This window comes from Lampris incognitus, chromosome 2 (genome assembly GCF_029633865.1).
Source record: "Lampris incognitus isolate fLamInc1 chromosome 2, fLamInc1.hap2, whole genome shotgun sequence".
NCBI lineage: Eukaryota > Metazoa > Chordata > Actinopteri > Lampriformes > Lampridae > Lampris > Lampris incognitus.
In genome coordinates, this window is record NC_079212.1 from 24377951 (window position 1) to 24399472 (window position 21522).

The 21522-nt window shown below is 42.0% G+C and overlaps 1 protein-coding gene across 3 annotated transcripts in view; it reads right to left on the reverse strand.

Annotated features, from left to right (window-relative positions):
• Window positions 1-2817: 2817 nt before the first annotated feature.
• Window positions 2818-21522, reverse strand: part of nfatc2a (nuclear factor of activated T cells 2a) — a 27876-nt gene continuing 9171 nt past the window's right edge. For 2 of the 3 annotated variants that reach the window (XM_056302188.1, XM_056302186.1), the window contains exons 6-10: window positions 19880-20020; window positions 14328-14383; window positions 14067-14199; window positions 12760-13485; window positions 2818-5243 (exon numbers count right to left, since the gene is read on the reverse strand). In XM_056302188.1, the coding sequence (XP_056158163.1) occupies window positions 5188-5243; window positions 12760-13485; window positions 14067-14199; window positions 14328-14383; window positions 19880-20020 (1112 nt within the window). In that variant the 3' untranslated portion in view covers window positions 2818-5187. The remainder of the gene's footprint in view (window positions 5244-12759; window positions 13486-14066; window positions 14200-14327; window positions 14384-19879; window positions 20021-21522) is intronic. The other variant, XM_056302187.1, reaches the window with a different exon arrangement.

The following is a 21522-nucleotide window of genomic DNA, read 5'->3' on the forward strand; positions in this document are numbered from 1 at the left end:
ACAAATTTAAGGAAAAACCAACATAGAGTGTCTTAGTAAGGCGTTGGGCCACCATGAGCCGCCAGAACAGCTTTAATGCTCCTTGTCATAGATTCTATGAGTCTCTGAACTCTACTGGAGGGATGGACACCATTCTTCCAAAAATTTGGTGTTTTGATGATGGAGGTGGAGAGCACTGTGCCAAGGGGCATTGAAGCTGTTCTGGTGGTCCATGGTGGCCCAACACCTTACTAAGACACTTTATGCTGGTTTTTCAGGGGCGGCATGGTGGCTCAGCACTGTTGCCTCACAGCAACAAGGTCCTGGGTTTGAACCCCAGGTCATCCCAGGTCCTTTCTGTGTGGAGTTTGCATGTTCTCCCCATGTCTGTGTGGGTTTCCTCCGGGTGCTATGGTTTCCTCCCACCATCAAAAAGACATGTATGTTAGAGTTAATACTCTTGCCTGTGCCCCTGAGCAAAGCAATGGAAAAAAGAACTGGAGTTGGTCCCTGGGTGCTGCAGCTGCCCACTGCTCCTATACAATAGGATGGGTTAAATGTGAAAGACAAATGTCTTTGTAACTGTAAAACTGTACGGTGGCAAAATAAAGTGGCTTTATTTTTTCTCCTTCCTTTAATTTGTCACCCATCTGTATTCTGTATATGAGAGAGAGAGAGAGAGAGAGAGAGAGAGAGAGGGAGAGAGAGTGAAAGCTGATGTTATAGGATGAGCAGATTGCTATATTTGTTTAATTATACAATTGGTTTAATCTAAAATCCAGTATGCATATATATATAGGGAGTTATATATCCGTTCTTCATTAGCTGAGCACTTATAACACCATTGACGGTTTCGGAGAAGAAAAAAAAAATGCATACAGTTGCGATACAGTGGCATTTTAAATCCCAGCGAACAGAGGATGGATACATGCTTCTGTTTCACATGCAGCTTTAAAATCATACAATTTATCAGTGTGGTAGTAAAAATTTACTGTTTTAAAATCTTACCATTCTCACAGACAGGACCTCTTAAGTGGTACATAGTTCGTCATATGGTCTTCCATCTAATGTCGTTGCATGCATAAGTGAGTTCCTGACGCCCCCTAGAGGTCATAATGAAAACACGTCGTATACCTCCTTGGGGATTGATTGCTCTTTCTACACTAGTTGTCGCTATTGTAAAGGGTATGGACTTACTGGGTGCAACCAGTCCATAGTCTGTCTTGTTTTTGTCATTCACTACACTTTCTGGAATGCCTTCGGTGCTTTTGAAGCAAATTTTGAGGCAAATTTTGTAATTTGTGATATTGGGCTATACAAATACAATTGTCTTGACTTGACTTTTAATGATTTGGTTTCCGCAGGTCAAAGTGACTACAGGCTGAATGTATTGATGCAGTTTTCAGCCCTTCTCAATACGTTTGATCCAGTAATGTTTAGTATTCGTTGGATTTTTCTTGTTCTAATGAAATCCTTGCTTGTTTACATCCAGTCAATGTAAGCAGACAACCTGTTGGGAGCACTGCATGTTGTATTTGCACAGCTCGTATGTGTAGCCTTCTGCTGAAGTTCAGGAAACTGACTCACGTCTCTGAGAAAATTATGTTATGCTTTGAGAAGTGTCTACAACATGAAAATCCCAACTTTATTCCACAGCAAATGAACAGACCATTACTCTTGGTCGACAGTCGACCCTGCAGGGTTTTTGTTGTTGTTGTTGTTTGTTTTGTTTTGTGCCTGGATGAATTGAGAGGTCACATTTTGAGACAAGTGACTGGTCAAACTAGATTTAACAGTCTCGGGATATTGTCAGTACTGTCTGCGGATATCACTGAGGCTGAGTTCCCACTGAAAGCAACGCTAATATTGCAGCAAATGTGATAGGATGGTGAGCCCTCTGCACGAGGCAAGCTCTGCGCAGTGTTTTGTAAATAGTGCCAGAGTGAACTGAGTGAGTCGCCAGCCTCTTGACAGACATCACGCATTCTTACTCTTGTTCATTCGCGCACAGCAAATCTGTACGCGGTCTTGAGTCATTACGCCAATGAGGGCTTAAAGGGCGCATGAGTCACCGTGGCATATTTGTAATAGTGGGGTGAAAACTGCTCATCCGGAGGAGCCCACAAGCTGTGCTTTTTTACCATTGGTGACGTCATAGCTGGAGACTTCCTGAACACAAGGTTCATTCACAAAGGCCGTCCTCACGACCACGCTCCAAACAAGCTGTCGCCATGGCAACAGGGTCGTCCGGCACGTGAGCTCTTACTGTCGTGTGTGTATGATGTGCGTTTGTGTGTGTGTTTGTTTGCGCGTGCTCAGGTTGTCACGGTGCTTTAGCTGTGTTCGTGCTTACATGAATAACACATCATGTTGTTGGGTTAAGCTGCTGTAAGAAAAATAGCCTTTTCATACCGAATAAATCCAGCTCACTGTAATATAAACACATTTAGACTACTGTGGGTCTGCTAATTTTCATTTCATTTTCCTCTCACCACAGGCCACGAGAGAACCGAGAGAGGTGTCACCTGTGGGCTGTCTCCTCCAGACTTATCTATTTATACAAGTGTCTGGCAAATGCTCAATTAACAATTTACCAACGTGGAGAAGAAACTGAGATGAATAGTCATCTTCGAGCCAGAGGTCAGTCGTGTCACCAGATTCACGCTGTTAAAAAATGCAAAAGGGTCTGCTGGGGTTGAAAGAATGAACGGGCTTTTCCCAAGGCCACAAACACAGTGTGCTCTTCAGTTCACAAAGCCAGTGAGTTAACCTGGCTTTTAAAACTTTGAGTCCACGAGACATACATAAAAAAAAAGAGTCGACCATCATCATTTGTACTAAATATGGTTATGATTTATTGCTACTTTTAGGAGATACAAAAATAGGATGGAATTGAAACTGTCTAAGTAAAACACAAAGTCAGGCAGGCTCACAATGAGACAAGCAGAAGACCGCTATCAAAAAGAAAATATTTGTTAACAAGGGTTGTAAAATTCTCCAAAAAAAAAAATACAAACTATTGACAATTGGAGGGATGCCGGTGAACAATGTAGCTGTCCTTATTCTGTTTAGAAAAAGAACAACAACAATATGATCCATTTGACCCCTGCTGCTTTTGGGAAATTAAAAGACCATTCATTTATTTCACTTCTCAATACGTCAGGTGAAGTCATGTGAAGTGTCGATAGAGACATTGCACATTATAAACACACTGAACTGGCTAAAGCTGGAAAACAGCTGGTTCAACACATACAATGAATATATTTTAGGCTAACTCTGCTTCTGACACATGGACAGTCATTTTACACTTTGCATCATATATTTACAAAAAGGGGGAAAAAACTCTTCATTATAGTTTACATTCAAGAAATGTCTGTATATTTAGAGAATGGCTCGACCTGAAAAAAGAAGTAAAGCTATTAACAACACCTTCATAATATCACAAAATCTTTTTTTTTAGATTCGATCACATAGGTCCATTGATATCAAATATCATATAGTCAATCTGAGATTTATGTTATCATGTTTTCTAAACCAATAACTTTACTTTCAACCTTTCTTTTCTTTACAGCTGTATAAATGACATGCATTACTTATTAGGCACTCCAATTCACTTAGAAAATATTACAAAAATAGTATTCTTTCTTAAAACCACCACTATTTTATCACTGCCAAGCATATGAGCACATGAGGTGTATATGTATATTCCTACTGTACAGTAAGTTATAGGTGAATTAAAAGCAGATGCTGAGAAGTATTTTCCTATGAAAATATGGGCTCACCTTGAGATTGTAAGGCATGCCGCTGCACGGCTGCAGCATGAAGCCATGGCACAGACAAACACTTGACTCTGTGTAAACCGTCTGTCATTTTGGATGGACTTCCATAAACTTTACAAAACACAACCCACAAAGAAAAAGGCTTTGGATAGACTTTGTGAATGCAAAAACAACCACAGATGTAATTACACACAATATTAAGAGAATTACAAGGAGAACAAGCAAACATCTGAGATAAAAGAAAAGACGAGGACCACTTCTACACCTGAGTGTGAGACACTTTGGATGCATTACACTCAATAGGAAGGCATAACTGGCACTTCAAGGACAAAATTGTTCACTTGAGATCAGCCTGTGTGAGTCAGATTTCATGTACAGATGCTGAATTTTTTTTTTTTTTTTTTAGTTTTGCATGGAAATAGACTCAAGAATGGATCTCAAATTGAAAATTTAGCCCAACCGTAGCTTTAGCATTGCAGGCCGCTATGAAGCCACTTTGGCATATTACCTGATAATAATGCAACAGGTGTTTCACTAATATAAAAAGTTATTCACGGCACAAATATGGTAAAAAAGAAACATCAAAAATATTAATTCCCCCGTTGTTAAAAACAGTGCATATTAGGAAGGTGCCACGTGAATACATACATATACATATATATATATATATATATATATATATATATATATAGTCATAGGAGTATGCAACTCTCATCATTTACAAAATTCCACCTAACATGAGATGATAAAAGTTTATATTTGAGACGTCATCTGCTTGAAAATTACATAAAAAGTTGGAGATTTACTAGAAAAACTAGAGGGCTTGTTCAAGAGAAAAGAGCCAAAATGACTCTGAGCATTTGGCCTCAAGGAATGTAATTTATACATTAGCTGTGCATTGAAATTGAGGTGACATTATGGTACAAGAAGCCAACCTATTGACAGCCCAATAAATTTCCCCAAAAAAAAAAAAAAACCAAAACAAAAAACTCAGCAATGTTAACTGGTTGACCGTCTTTGGCTCAAACAAACTGAAAAATTCCTCGTTATAACAACATGGCTACATAATTATCATTCACTACTACAGTGCATGCGGCAGCCATCTTGGGGTGAGTTTATTACTTGGGCTGTATGGCTATTGCTCTTCTCATGATGTGTTTATCTCACCTACATTCATTCTCTTTCTGTTGATATTGAATATATGTGTCGCATAGATTCTCTGTAAAATGTGAAACAGATAACTGAGGGGTAAACATCTAAGGCAAACCGCTGAATGATAATTGCAGGGAGCTGACATCGATAGCTCCATGGGCAAAAAGGATGGGGGGGGGGGTAACGGGTGTCAACACACTGGGGGGGGGGGGGTTAGGAGGCCTGTGTGTCGAGGGTTGGGGGGGGCATGGTGTCATTTCCTGTTCAGGTTCTTCCTCTATGTTTGCCCTCTGGCCTGGACACCAGTCAGATCCTTTCTTATGATCTCATTCACTGTAAAACAGAGCAGACGGAGAGAGAAGTTAGGAAGTGAGACAGATAAAACCATAAAAAACCCACATTTTACTCAAGGATTAAATAACTACTGCAGCAAAACCTCAGTGACGACATCAATAAAGTGAAAAAGTTTAACTTTTTCCAAAGCGAAAGTGCTGTGAAATCCTACAGATAGAAACTAAGACCGACGTGGCTGAGCTTTGTGAGTGGTGTAGCATTATAGAAGGTGGATGTGGTAAAATTTGCTTGTGCCTGAGGTGTTGCATTTGTGTCGAGTCCCCACTAGGGGTATCGAGTTACACTGAAGCGTACAAGCAATTTCTTCCTGTTCTGCAGATTGCTCTGTGTGTTTGTGTGTTTGTGTGGGTGCCTCTGCATGAGTATATATGTGGGTGGGGAAAGGGGGTCCAAGTGGAAACTTTCAGTTTCTTGGTTCTAAAAATAGAGGCAATGTGTGTGGGGCACATGTCAACGTCATTTACTGGGAACAAAACAAAATAACAATAGCATTTTTTCATACCTTCATCAGGCCTGATCAGGTCTAGAAACTGCCCATTCTTTGTCAACATTATGAACATTTAACACTGTCTGTGCCACCCCCTTCCCCACAAAAAATAAAAAATAAAATCAGTACTGTATCCACGTGTCTTTGTACGCGTATAGTAGCCTTGATGTGTTGCTGCTCCCTGTATGTCAATAATGAAATTAAGCATGGGCAAGCTTTCAAGAGCAATAAATTAAAAGCATACGTGGTAAGTGAAAAGTGAGCACGAGCGAACCCTACCTGCTCCTGTGTTAGGCTTTCACTATGTCTGCCTGCATCTGTTCACATGCGGTCGAGCTACCACCAACACTAGGAACGCCTGCAGTAAGCAGTGAGGAATGTCCAGAATGTGTAATATGTTGTCTCTCCAGATATGCCACATCCTCTGGGTTCGGCTCTGCTCTTTATCATGGTTGCACAGGACCAAAGTAAGGCCTGAGAGCCTACTGTGTGTGTGTGTGTGTGTGTGTGTGTGTGTGTGTGTGTGTGTGTGTGTGTTTGTGTGTGTGTTCACACTGGCAATATAACATAAGACACTGGTGCCACTGCCTCTGTTGTGCCTTAGGGAGCTCATTAGCACTGATGAGTGATATAAGTACTTCAAAGTGAGCCAAAAAAGCTTTTTAGTGTATAACTATGCCACTACAGTAAAACATAATATCTGTGCATTTGTATCCATGGCAACGGATTACATTCTGATTTGGTTATTGGGCTATTTAACACAAGGGTATACCCACATGCCGGAGAGCTTATTGCATGCACTGTTTCTCATTTATCACTAAACAAGTACAAAGGGTACAAAGGGTGATATTTAAAGTAGTTTTTGAGCAAAAAACATAAAATAAATTATTTAGTCATTTTACTTCACTATTTTAAAACGAATCACAGATTGAATTGGTGTTTGGATAGTTCGGCTGTTTCAGAATTCTGTCGCTTGCTCTCCTTCTTCCTCGGGCTGAATGAAGGTTAATTATAAATTAACCGATAAAGAAACTTTTCTTCCATTTTGACCCCGATATGGCAGGAAAACCATGAAAGACTGCCTTGTTTGAGCCGTAGAAGCGTTCAATATTCAGTTGGCTTTTTGTAGCCCTATTTAAAGCTTTGACCTACATAGTGATCGGGGTAAGGATGCTACTGTTTGAACACACACTAAGCGCAACCAGATACTATCTCAACCACAAAACAGCATTGTCCAGCAGATGACCGACTGTGAAGGCCAAACCCGATCTCACCGCAATGCCAACTCAAAAAATGCCTGATTTAAAATTATGCAAATGAAGGGGCAAGCACATTCTGTTATTTTTGTGAGACTTTCTGCAGAATGCTTACATTAAGGAAAAAGGAAAGCTATTTGTACTGTGAAAGAAAATACAATTGCATCTAATTAAACTAATAAATCAGGACTCCAAAGATAACGTTACAAACCGTCCTCAGATTTAATTGAGAGATGTGTGAGACTGAGAGAAATTGAGAGGTGGAGGCAGAAAGATAGAGCGAGGGGCTATTTCAATCAGCAGGGCAATCACTTTCACTCTCTTTCACACGCTGCCTCTCTTTCCTCACCCTGTGTATCTCCCTCACGCTCTCTCTACCTGATCATTTGCAGATGTGAGAGCGAACTAAATGCATCAGAGCAGCTCAACACTAAGCACATTTTATAGCTGGAGCTGTGCCTCTGCGCTGCAAAACTGCGGGAATAGCCAAACTGGGTGCTCTGCTGTCGTCAGGACTTCAACGTCCCTGTTTATTTTAGTCTCTGGTGGAATTCCCTCTGACACCTGCCTTAAAGAAACTTTCATCTCCCTAGTGGTACCACAGGATTTTTCCCTGAGCATAAAACAAGCTTAGAGAGGCAGCAGGAGCACTGCAGCAGGGCAACACACAGTAGGGCTTTACTGAATCTAATGAAGGGTTGGCACGGGCTGGCCATTTTGAGGCTGGTCCAGGGAACACTCAGCCTAGTCTGTACAATAGGTGAGTGTCTGGCTCCTGGGGTCTGTACCAGTGAGCTGGTTTGTTTACCAACTGATGGTGGGAGGAGAAAGACACGACCTGCACAGTAGCTGACTTAGTCGCTGCGCGTTGCCCACTCTGAGATGGGGTGGATGTTTCATGCACATTTATGTGTGTGTGTGTGTGTGTGTGTGTGTGTGTGTGTGTACTATGTCTGTCTGCATAAACTGTCAGTGCACTATGTGTGCACATGTGTATGTGTGTGTGTGCACATGTAGGTCATTTGTGAGGGGATTCACCCGAGAAAGGTATTGTGGCATTCAAAAGAAGACAAGCATCAACCGGAAACCCACAGAGAGAGAAACGAGAATGTACCAAGACCTTCTCAAACATGCAAACTTACAGGCGAGAAAATTTCAGTGTGCATGTTACCATACATGAATGAGCCTCTTTGAAAAATGTGTCAAGTACTAATTAGTTTGGTCATAGTAACTGTATTGGAGGGGAAACGGCTAAGTTGTGTATTTGAGCTAGCCTCTTAAATGGAATGTAAGTGAGCTGAAACTAATGCCTGTCCACCAGGCGGTTTCTGTGTGCTTTATCTCTCTTGCCCTGATCGCTACCTGCTGGAACAATTTCACCTGCTCCACTGCCTCTGGGCTTTATTCCACACCCACTAAATCTGTCACTCCCAGCCTCTGCAGACTAGGCCAGGGCTTTTGAACCTGTTGTTCACAATCTATGCAGCCAACCTGTTTTGGCTACGTTGGTCATTCCTGCTCTCTATTGCTTAGAACTTTCCTCTTCAATGCCTGGCTTAATCCTGAAATAGTCTCCAGTGGCACGTTGCAGTGAATATGAACTGGCGCCGGCTGTGACTACAGCGGCCCTAGTTACTTAAACACAATATTATTGGTGTCTACTATTGAACCCATTTCTACTTAACATTTTATGCTCTCATTGCATAACTGACCCGTTTTACTGTTCTGTGGCAAGGTTAGTCTACTTAGTACACTGAATCTCATTTTCTCCATATCTCAATGATTTAAAGTATATCTTGACATGCACTTTTGGCTATGATGTGTCTACTGTGTAGTGCTCTATATGATGCTGGTTCATAACACATGAACTTATCTTTTAATTGCTGACTCTCTTGTAGTTCGCTTTGGATAAAAGCAAAGGCCAAATGATGTCAAATGTAAACGTTGTTCCAGAGAAAAAACACTTTCTGAGGTGCCTTACACACTCATGCAAGACACGACAGGTTTGCATGTCATGTTTTCAACAAGAACAAGTCAGTTCATTATTCAATATCAATCAAGAAACTCCAAGGCCTTTTTTTTTTGTTGATGAGATCGCCACCAGGACACCAGATTAGAATCCAACAAAGGTCAAATTCACGGGGCAAAAAAAACAAAGTGGCTATTCCACTCCATTACAGTCATTTAGCCGACGCTTTTATCCAAAGCGACTTACAATAGGTGATAGTTTAACAGATAAACTGGGAATAATAATTCCCACTTTATCGTGCTTGAGAGACTTATCTTTAGCAAAAATGCGAGGCGTGGAAACATGTAAGAGAGCGGTTGATACAAGTGTTGTGAGTGGGAGGAGGTGTTGATGAGGTTTTGCTATACCTTAAATGAAAGAAATATCTGTTTCATCTAGCAAAGGTGATACAGTTCAGGCACCTCGAAGATGTGACAGTTAACGACCACAAAACTGTGACGATACCAGGATGTGTCACCGAGAGTACCAAAAGTGAAACACTTATTTCGAATGAGTAATGATGATAATCCTATTTTGGGGAAAACATCTTTGATGGCTTCAAATAAATGATCTCTTTTGTGGCTACAGCAGTATGTTTGCAATGAAAGAAAGTGGGGAGTTTTTGCCCTTCATCATCTGCATCGTTTGCCTGAGAAACAGAAGGACGTTTTTTTTTAGCATGGGGCAGCCCCTTCTGAGTCTAAAGCTGTCATGACAGCACATTTTTTTCAAAAATATCCAGGCATTAACACCTGTTATGACTGATATGTTGCAACGCAATACCTATAGTAAGTGGCGATGTTGACAACTGCGTGCCCCTCAAACAAGTTTCAATAATGGCATGTCCTTATCATTGAGAGATGCGAAATTATATCACTGTCACTCATTCTACGGTTTTTCATCTCTTTCTAACTAAAACTTGTTCACTTCATAGCTGTGAAAACAGCCCGCAGTGCTTTGTATTAACAGGCTGTTAAATCTAAGTAACTGTAAATTCCTCAGCAAGTATTTTTATGAGATTTCCAGGGAGAGGGCGAAGTGCTGACAGAATAAAAGGCCAAAGAAGAACAAAGACGCAGGAGACCTATGGTGCGGAGCTGGCCGCTCATCGTTACCACGTGATGATGAGAGGATCAAACCCCAGCAACACACTGGGCCCAGTATGACTGCACTATAGCTGCTTATTAATGCACAACCCCGAAACCCTGTTTCTGTTTACCGAGTAGGGAAACCCTGTAGGATCTATCCAAAAAAATCCAAATTCCACCACTGGCCTCTTTTCTTCGTTTCATTTTTTCCACTGAAACACACACACACACACACACACACACACACACACACACACACAGTCCCTTCCCTTTTCCTGCGGACGACCCTCCGCCCTCCCGCTATCTTAGAGGGATCAGGCTGGATTTCTGGAGGAGAGCAGCTGCAAATAAGAATTTCTTGCGCCAGATTGGCAGGATCCCGCGGTTGGAAAAAAAGCTAATCCTCTGGTGGGTTCCCCCACAGAATTGAGGGGCGTAAGGCCAAGGGGAAGCCCTGGCCAAGTATAACAAACAAAAGAGGCTTTCCCCAGCTCTCCCAGGCAGCCCGTTCCACTGTTTGACAATGGTTACCATGGAAGTTGTTTTTCACTTCATAACAGTGTCAACATAACTAGGCGGTCAGGGGATCTGACACTTTTCTGTCCCTCCCTTTCTTGTTAGACGCGAAGCACCTCATGAACCTGGCTTCAGACTCGCTCACAAACTGGCATTTGGTCTCACGTTTAGCTGTACCAAGCGCTGTACCAAGTCTGTGTGCATGTGTGGTGTGGGGGGGTGTGCATATTAAAAAATACATGCCCTTGTAAAATGTAAAATTTTTTATGATCATTATAATCCTCATCGACAAGGAAACTGGCAAAATTTGTCTTTTTTTTTTCTCTGCATCCTCACCACTCTTCTCTCCCTGCCGCTCCCTCGTGTTCGGTCACTTGTATTGCCCATGTGGTTTCATTCGAGGTAGGATTTCAGCGATGCAAGTAAGACACGCTCTACCACCTTTAACCTGCTCAAACAAATCAATCCTTCGGTGGACGTTTTCAAGCGTTTCTGACGGGTCAGCTCGCTTTTCCGGGTAGTTGGTTAACTAAAGACGGGACTCAGACGATCTAATTTTAGGGTCAGCGGAACTGGTGTAAATGCACCTATTTTATGATGCCAATATTAAGCGTCCAATCAGGATGTAAATAATACACGACGTTAGCTACTCAGTCGAAAATGTGCCGTCAATACTAGACTTACATCCAAATGCAAAGGTAACACAATGATCCTGTATCTGTTCTGTTCACAACAGTCCGACAATGATTGTGCATTGCATCGATGATGAGTCCTTCTTGGTGTGACGGTTAAAAAAAAGAAAGAAAAGGGGCTCACTTCCTAAAGTGCAATGGTGCCAGACAAAACAATACAAGGCCCGGCGTGGTCACCGGTGAACAGAGTAACACGATGACAAGCTACGACATCGAAACTGGTGTGAAGATTGAACGGTCGGATGAACAGAGACCATATGAATGGGGCTATCGGAGCAGGCCATCGTTTGTAACAATATTGTACGTAGATTGGAGAAACTGTACAAAGCAAGGAAGAGGTTCAGCCTTCTGACCGCTGCTGGATGTGCCCTGACATTAATTCTGTCGGAGGGTAATGGGTTGACAAGGGTAAGTATAAACACATGACTCATAATCCCTGTTATTTCCATCTTGAGTGGAACATAACTACACCTCCTGGCAGGGGTTGTTTTAACAGGGTGAGCTTGTTCTGTTGGCCTTGATCAGAGAGACAGTGTCATGTCTTGGATGGATTGGGGGATATGTGCAAAGAGGATGGCAGAGATAGTGTAAATATCCTTGAATTGTTCTGAGGGAAAGATGTATGTTTGTGTGACAGTTCACATCGTTCATCTCTTTAACAAAAGGGACAGCGTATATCTCTTTCTGAAATGAAAAATTAACTCTCTTTCTCTGTGCCCGATTAAAAAAAGCAAAAGAAAAAAACTTAAAGGCCAGTGGATTACTCGACTCGATTAGAATCTTATAATTTGCTAAATTTTCACAATAGCAAAAAAATTTTTTTTTTCCGGTTTTTCCCCCTTTTTCTCCCCACTTGCATCCGGCCAATTACCCCACTCTTCCAAGCCATTCCGGTCGCTGCTCCGCCCCCTCTGCTGATCCAGGGAGGGCTGCAGACTACCACATGCCTCCTCGGATACATGTGGAGTTGCCAGCCACTTCTTTTCACCTGACAGTGAGGAGTTTCGCCAGGGGGATGTAGCGCTTGGGAGGATTACGCTATACCTCCCAATTCCCCCTCCCCCCTGAACAGGCGCCCCAACCAACAAGAGGAGGCGCTAATGCAGCAACCAGGACACATACCCACATTCGGCTTCCCACCCGCAGACACGGCCAATTGTGTCTGTAGGGACACCCAACCAAGCGGGAGGTAACATGGGGATTCGAACCAGCAACCCCCGTGTTGGTAGGCAACAGAACAGATCGCTACACTACCCAGATGCCCGACGTATAACACAACATTTAAAAGTGACGTAAATGCATGTCACTCTAGTCAAGGTATATCAATGTACATTCACGTTAATGCACGTTCGGTGTTTGCAGTTGCATTTTCAGTTAAGACGCACATGAGTGAAATACCATTCAGGAGCAGTCTCCATTCACACTTGAGTATTAAAGCAGTAACTTACACTCACCATCATCTAGGTAGGCCTGGTCCAGGTTCTCCTCCTTAACCGTCACCCTCCTCTGCCCATCTCCCGGAGCCTCCATCTGTCCAGGGGGAGCCCTGCCCTTCTGCGGCCCCTTCTGCACGTATGGCTGCTGCTGGATCACTGTGGGGTAGTGCTGGGGCTGAGTCGCCGCAGCTTGAGCCTGGGATGGTGTAGGGGAATGGGCTGCTGCTGCCTGCGGGGAGTAGCCATCACAGTAGATGATCTGCTGGCTGTCAGGCTGTGGAGCGGGGAGAGGTTGAGGGTCTGCTCCCCGGAGCAGGTGGTGGTTGGTGGGGGAAAACTGGATGATTGAGGGGTGCTGGCCTGCTGCCGGATGCTGCTGATGGGCCCCGATAGGACCTCCTGACTGGGACGGGGAGCCAGTGTGGACCAGGACCGACCGGTGAGGGTCAGGCAGCATCCCTCCAGCCTGCTGATAAAGACTGCTCAAACTCTTGCTTCCATGGGAATAGACGATGGCGGGGCTCTGCTGCTGGAAGCGGGTATCTTGGCCCAGCAGGCTGGAGGCTTGGCGCCCCTGCTGGCAGGAGGCCATGTTGGAGACCAGGCCATTGTCTGGGTGGAGGACAGCGCGAGGGTTATGATAGTAAGACTGAGGGCATAAACCCAAAATCTGGGGCATGGTGAAGCCCATGTGGCCTGCCTCATACTCATCCAATGGCTCTGTCTTGATGGATTGAGCTGCGAGAAAAGCAAAAAAAAAAAAAAAAGGTCCGTTATGGTTTTACTGAATTCTGTCAGAGAAGATAGCTTCAGTATACCATATTTGAGGGAGACAATCACAATCTTTAATATTATCTCTCTATATATAGTATGTTGTAAGGATAACATTCAATTTGCAGCCATAATACTTGACAGATATCTGTGTGTCTTTGAAACACTGCCAAACTTGTGCTGAAAAGTGTCCATCAATCCATGAATGTAAATACAATGACCCTTGCTTCCCTACATTGAAATAGACTACACTGTATAAGACAACGAGAATATCAATGCTACATAGCGAATGCCACCGAATGCCATATAAAGATGACAATTCAGACTGGCTGTCATAGATGTCACCGGTGGACACTTTTCAGCACAATTTCAGTGGTGTTTCACAGACACAAAGAAGACTGCTAATTATCATGGCTGCTAATGGAGTGTTATCTCTTCACTATGTTGAAAATTGTGATTGGTTCCCTCTTACACACAAGGGATTTTCTGACATGATTTAATGTAAACACACCACAGAGAAGTTGAGCGTGGTTTGTATCAGCTCTTACCTGCCAGTGGTGTGTAGGTGAAGTGCTGAGGCTGGCTGCGCTTCCTCTTTCCATTGATGACATAGAAGTTGACTTTGACAGGACGGCAGACAGACGGTTCTCGGTAGGAGGGAACTTCAACAAACAGCATATTCTGCAGGACATGGTTATTGCATGTTAGCTGCAATGCTTTGCTGTTTTTGACACGAACTATAAATAAATGACAGTTTGAATTGATGTATGACAGGTAATCTAGTGAACAGGCTGGTGGTTCATACATACAGGCTGGCTCTTATCTTTGTCTACTGTTGCCTCCATCTCCCAAACCTGCTGTCCATCTATAGGAAAGCAAAGCAAAAGAGGAGGGAGGGAGGGAGAGAGAGAGAGAGAGAGAGAGAGAGAGAGAGAGAGAGAGAGAGAGAGAGAGAGAGAGAGAGAGAGAGAGAGAGAGAGAGAGAGAGAGAGAGAGAGAGAGAGAGAGAGAGAGAGAGAGAGAGAGAGAGAGAGATGCAGGAGTCTATTAATGAGTGTGGAGAAATCCTTTAAACAGTCTCATGTTTCTGATGAAAAAGGGAAAAAAAGACCCAAGAGGTTGTGAGGATAGTCACAGTTTATCACCATTTAAAAACCTTCCAAAGAACAGAATGATCCAAATGTAACTAAGATTTGTTGTTTTTTGAGACTGGTTTAAGCTGCTGTTATTTCCCCAAGTGGTTCAAACAATTGGCACTGTACGTAGCCGCCGGCACATGTTATCAGGCCAGAGTATCTGAGCTGATAGAGGAAGCACCTCCACTTCAGATATTGTTCTTGCTTTGAATTTATTTTGGTCAATTTGTCTTTTGAGTTCGGAGAGAGTGAGCAGTGGTGACATATCTCATCCCTCTCAGTTATTCACTCTCGGTTTTGGTTCAGGGATTTTTTTTAATGACATTTAAAACGACTGCACGTTGTTGTGGTTTTGGGATTTTTTCCACACAAAAAGGACACATCTCGGCATAGACATATAGTAAACACCATAAAAGACGTAATTTTTTCATCTAACACAGTCTAACTGCAACTTCAACACGAGGTGATTTCAAGTTGAAGTGGAAGGCAAAAGGCCCTTTTTGCATGTAGATCATATCTCTGTTTCAACCACTTCCTCAGATACCACCTACATTAACACATATTAAGTCAGAGCTGATTTACAGATTTACTCCAAACACACAAACAATCGCCTTTTAATCGGAAAGATAAGGTGTGGCAGAAAAAGATATTGTTTTCACTAGCATAACATGGAGGGGAAAAAACAAAAACAAAGGCAGCATATGAGAGAAGGTTTTCCTATATGTTTGTACATATATGTATGTACATATATGTACATGCATGTGCATAGAATTTTAATGTCACGACAATCCAGTTAAGTCCTTTACAGCCTTTTGCACTACTCCTGAGGTTGTTATGCTTTGCGTTCATTCTCTACTTATCCTCACTCTTCTTTCGGCAAAACAGAGATCCTCTTCTCTCTAACAAGGATCTTCTTCATAAAATAAATGCTCACATCAAAATGTTTTTGTAAACTTCATGTGCCCTTTACTGAGTTCTAATACAACTGGCAGTTTAGGGAGCTCGTTTGCAATGTTATGTGGGAAACCTGCTGTCAGGCTGCAGATTGAACACACGGCTGAAATGAGTCAGCAGGAGAAAGGGGTATTCCATATGTCTTGCCAATATTTGTGTTTTCTTTTTTTCTTTCTCTACTTCATGTCGGTGATTAACTTGCTCCATTTCACTGACAAAAGGTAATGACCACTGCTTTCTTGGCATTTGTATTTGTTTGCGTTTTGTTGCAATTCTACTCTCAGGGATACCCCGTCTTTTTATTTTTTATTTTTCCTCTCCGGGGGTGGACAAAGAAGGAGGGAGGCAGAAGGGGAGGTGGAGACGTGTCCAAAGAGAGCTAGCTTGGCTAGCCTGTCCATGCATGGGAGCCAATGGAGAGCCATAGCCAGAGACAGCTGTCTCCCATTCAGAAGGATTTCACAGCTGCACTGCTCCAGCACTGTGTGTCATACAGAAACTCCCCAAAACAATGGCAATCCCTCATCCTAAGATCTCTTTTCCCGTCTCCGTCTTACTGGCCATTACTGTGCTGTGTCGTAACACAGCTGCAGGGAACCCCAAAGAAGAAGAAGAAGAAGAAAAAAAAGAGTGGTCGAGCAAAGCAGGTCCAAGTTTTAGTTGAAGCAATCCCAATGTAGAAAGCCACGTATAAAAAAGCCAAATGCTCCAGACTCAGACAGCAGTGGAGCTGGTGAGTCACAGCACTGTATGATTATGATTATGCAAACAGAGACCATCTCAACACCAGTCACTGTCCAATGTTGACGGAACAGGCAGGCTTTATGCAACTAGGGGCAAACTGTTGAGGACCACACTGAGCAACTGGACAGGTTTAAAACAGTTTTGAACAAAAATCAAACAACAATACTACCTACAATACTTAAAAAATATTAAAAGCAGTAAAACAAACTAAGTATTTGAAATATAATAATTACTATCAATAATAATAATAATAATAATAATAATAGTACATGTCTAATAAAACAGGTTGGGTGGAGCCACCAGAAAAGAGAAAAGATGTCATATCTTTAAATAATGCAAATATAGCGTGAGTGAGGAAAAGTCAAGATTCAAATGACTGCACATCAGCTGTTGTCATTCTGCTAATTGAGTGCAGGCAGTTGGGCCACGGGCAATGCTTCACTGCAGTCATGGTTGAATCACTCGAGTCAGTCTTGTCTTGAAAACATTGTCTCTCAAATGCAGATTTGATCTTTGACAATTGCTCCACTACTGCACGCAGAGAGAACAAGTGATGGAGGATAACATCAAATTGTTCCACAAATCTTTGTTATTATGTATAGCTGAAGCTCTACCCATATCATTAAGTTCTATCTAGATACATTTTTTTGTGTTAAAATAAACTCACTGACTGGGGAATCAAGACGGGGACTCAAGCAGAGTTTCTACTTGACGAGTTAACCAATGGACCTCCCCGCAGTGTGTTTTTGTTAAGGTACAGACTGTTCATCACACAACAAAAGGCTGATCTGAGTGATAAGACATCATGGAATTGAGCCAGGGAGAAAAGGGCAAAGGAAAGTTGGGCAACAGTGTTATCAGTTAGATCATGCAAATTATTCGTAGGTAAACCGCATGGGGTAACAACTATACATTATTATCCAGGCCCACGGTGAGGTATGAAATGGCTCAGCAAGAAAGTTATCACTGAATCTCTCAGATATAAAAATAAGGATTGTTAACTATTCTCACTTAGAAACATCTAATTGGTGTTATTCTGGTGTAATACTCTGCTGTTCATCACAATGAAAACACATTATATAATACCAGAACCGACAGATGCATGAAGAGACTGTGACAAAGAACAAAAAAATGCCACAGATTTTGGAGAGATTCCAACGAGTTATTGCAAACGAACTATAACTGTAACTCACAACACAGCTAAACAATGTCAAACCACGCTGAAAAACCTATTACAAGTCTTGCCATAACCTCAGTGTGTGTGTGTGTACCTGATGAGTACATTTCAATTATGCTTCATTCCTCAGTGGAGATTTTCTATAAAGTCTGGGACGTATACCAGGAATATACTGGACCTTCCAAATCTGAAACTGTCATCTTTCATTTAACAGGAGTTTCTACACCCACTCTAGCCTGCTACGGTACCCTGCCTTTTTATTTAGCTTGATGTAAATCTGTCTACGTTTTCTATATGGGTTTCTATATGGGTGAGGGTTGTAGGTCTAATATCTGATATTTCTTATTTAAAAGTTAGAGTAGAGCAGTTTATTTTAAGGATGTTGGTATCTACCATTTTGGTAATATTTAGCAAAGAGTTCTTTACAACACAAAAGATATCAACAGATGAAATTCTTTGAGAAAAAAGTCCAGTCTCTGTGATTGCCCTACGTCATGTCTTAGCCAATCAGGATGCTCTCCATGAGGCGGCATCCCAACCTGCCTGTCAGTCATGTTGCACGTGCATGCCATCGGTGCCTGCAGCATGGGTGTGACTAGGTCGAGACTATAGAGCTATATAACCCCCAAAATTGTATCTATAGCCCTGAATCTTTTATCCTCATATCTTTTTTCCACCCAATACAAATAGCTGTGTGAACATAAGTTAACCAAAGTGACATTTGTCATACAAATGTTCTGCATCCTACCCCGCAGTTACCCTCTGCCTGCATTCACACATCAAACTTTTGGGGGAGGAGATTGGAAAATGAGATTGAGGAAGTGGTACTTGTCTTGTACACGTGGACAGCAAACAGAACAGACTCAGGCTCATAGTACCGATAGTATGGTTCACAAGCTAGGCAAGATAAAAACCTAGGTACTCCTAGGCTCGCAAATGTCAACAGTCTTGCTCAATTTACTGCAGTTAGCACCAAGAGTTTTATTATTTGCCTGACAAGATTTGCCACCCTATGTTACTTTTCGGTTTTTGCAGTGACTGTGAACAAGGAAAGCAACAAGAGTAAAGGGTCATATTTCTGTAGCGGTTTTTCTCTAAAAGAAAATTAAGTTCTGATACTTAATGACTCTAGCATCGTCATCCAGATCGACTTTATTTACTTACAGACCAACATCTTTTGGTTTTATACGAGTGTAACTGTTGCTCTCTTGATTTAACATTCATCAGGGGATGACAGAGATGCAGAGGAGGCGGAAGAGCCCTTCATTATAGAAAAGTTAAAGGTCTAGATATGAATATTGAACATTGATAGTTTCATTATTATTGCTGAACGTTCAGAGCTGTCATTGTCACCAGAGGCTAAATGCTGGAAACTCTTAGTAAGAATACAAAATGTTTCTGGGGGTGCCCTTGTGGCCAGTTTGCATGCAGCCAATGTAGACAGAGGCATTTGGGAATAAAACTAAACTGAAAATAATCTGAATAAATATGAATCATTATTTCAGAGCTTGGGTAACTTTAACAGGTGATGAGCGTAGCATGTCAGGAATAGCCCATTGAGCATCAATACTTTCATTTATGATATGTATACATGAGCCCAGTGCCTGTGTCAACCCACAGTCTACCCAAGATTTTTGATTTCCAAAATGGGTCATGTTGGCATAGTCCAGTCACGCCCTTGGCCTGCGGTGTCAGGGGCGTGTAATGTAACATTATACAGCATGTAAGCTAATGTAGCTAACATTTAGCATATTAACTAAACCATATATTAGCATTTTGTTGTGCAGTTAAATACATTTAAATGTTTAATAGTGTATTAGTTTTATATGCTAAATGTTTAGCGTAAAGCTAGAATGTTAAAATTTTAGCGTTTAGCTTGCAGCATCTTAACTTTACGCTAACTAGATAGATACACCAGATGCACAATGTTCATGTAACTTGATTGACAGACAGGCTCCTTGTAGGGAGCTGTCCTGATTGGTCATTAAGAGTCAAGCGCGGTGATATTTTGGAGCGTACATGGCTGAGGTAAGTCAAAGAGACCAGACTTTTTTTCTTTTTTTTTTTTCCTCAGATCATTTCATTTATTGATCTCTGGTGGGATGCAAAGACATTTTCACCAGATCTTATGAAAATGGTTCTAAAAATAAATTACTTTAATTTTATCATGCCCAAGCTGTTTTGTTCCGGTCATGCTCTGAGCTCTTTATTTTGTTCTGTGTTGTATTTGAAATATCTAATGAAAAAAAAAATCTTCAATTTGCATGTAAAAAAAGAAAAAGAATGACTCCTTTCCAAAATATTTGAACAGTAGATGCTCAAAAGTGAATGTAGATGATCTGTTACTCACCCTGGGTCTTTTCCATAAATACGACCTTGGAATCAGAGCTGAAGTTCTGTCCGGTCAGGATCATCTGCTGGCCTCCCAGTACAGAGCAGCTGTCCATGTCTTGCTTCTCCACCATGGGAAGCTCATGGGCTGAACGCTGGGCTGCAGGGACACACAGGAGTCTGGGATGTTAATGTGCGGCATCTTGCTTATTGTCATGCTTCAGGAGTACAGACTCAGCATTCGTGAATATATCATGAACATCTTCACAAGAAGAAGATACGGTGGAAGCTGTAATATTTGCCAGCTTAATTGGTTTATGCATTAATTTTCCACAAGCATACAACTACAACGTGACAAGACCTGCCAACGCTCAGCAAAAAATAACTAATGGCAACTCATTTCAAATCGAGTCCCCCATTTGACTTAAGAGTGCAGTGATTTGAAACTGATAAAGATGAAATATGTGATTCTCTCCATTATTAATAAATACTTATTTTAGCCATCTGGACCATACAGTCAGGCTACATAACACTAACTGGCATCTTTATTGTGGTTGGAGACACTCCAATATGCGATTGGTGAAACGTTTGACTAGATAGGAGCGGTAACGTGGCACTCAAAAGATGGTTATCTACCCATTCTACAATCAATATTACAATAAAACAGTGTTCCCATATACTGTATTTCCCGGACTACAAGTCGCACTGGAATACGAGTTGCACTTAGCAAAAAACATGTGGTTAAGAGGAAAAAAACATATATAAGTCGCTTCGGTGTATAAATCGCATTCATATGGTGGTGTAGTAGTGATAGGCAGGCCAGGGTTTTTTAATATCCGCACCCACCCGACCCGTTATGAGAGTCAATCCGCACTGCCTGACCCGCTACAATATGTGTTAATTAACCACCCAAACCTGATCTGACCTGCAAACCTTCAAATTTAGCCTAGGCTACAGCAAAATGAGCACTGTTGCACGATCTCATTATTGGGCTGTTTGCCCTGCATAATACACTGATTGTTCCAAACGGTGTGCTTTATTATTGAATAGCAGCAAAACAAGCAAGCCTTCATTAAAGACACTCACTCACTCACTCTCTCTCTCTCTCTCTCTCTCTCTCTCTCTCTCTCTCTCTCTCTCTCTCTCTCTCTCTCTCTCTCTCTCTCTCTCTCTCTCTCTCCCTCTGTGTCACACACACACACACACACACACATATGCACCCCTTCTTTCTGACAAAAAAAAAGTTTTGGCAGTGCAAACAAAAGCTATGGATACCACTTTGGGGAAAAAAAACTCGTAGGTGAAGCCTCCTCACTTTTTGACTCATTCGCCCGAACCCGTGATATTTTCTAATAAGCTTTGTGGGTAGACCCGCACTATCTACTGGCCTTCGTTGAAATGCAGTGTATTCGTCCCACAAAATTACACCGTGTAAGTCGCTTTGGAATATAAGTCGCAGGACCAGCCAGATGAGTAAAAAACAGCGACTTATATAGTCTGGGAAATACGGTAGTTTGATGTTGTTATCGTTGGTCCAAGGATGCCATAGGAACTTTTTACTGCTGAGCTGATGGCACACGAGCGACAATGGCAGCTACACCTTCTCTGTCATTCTCACTGCCAGTGGGAGGGACAGATGGGGAAATCAGGATTTCTGTTTTA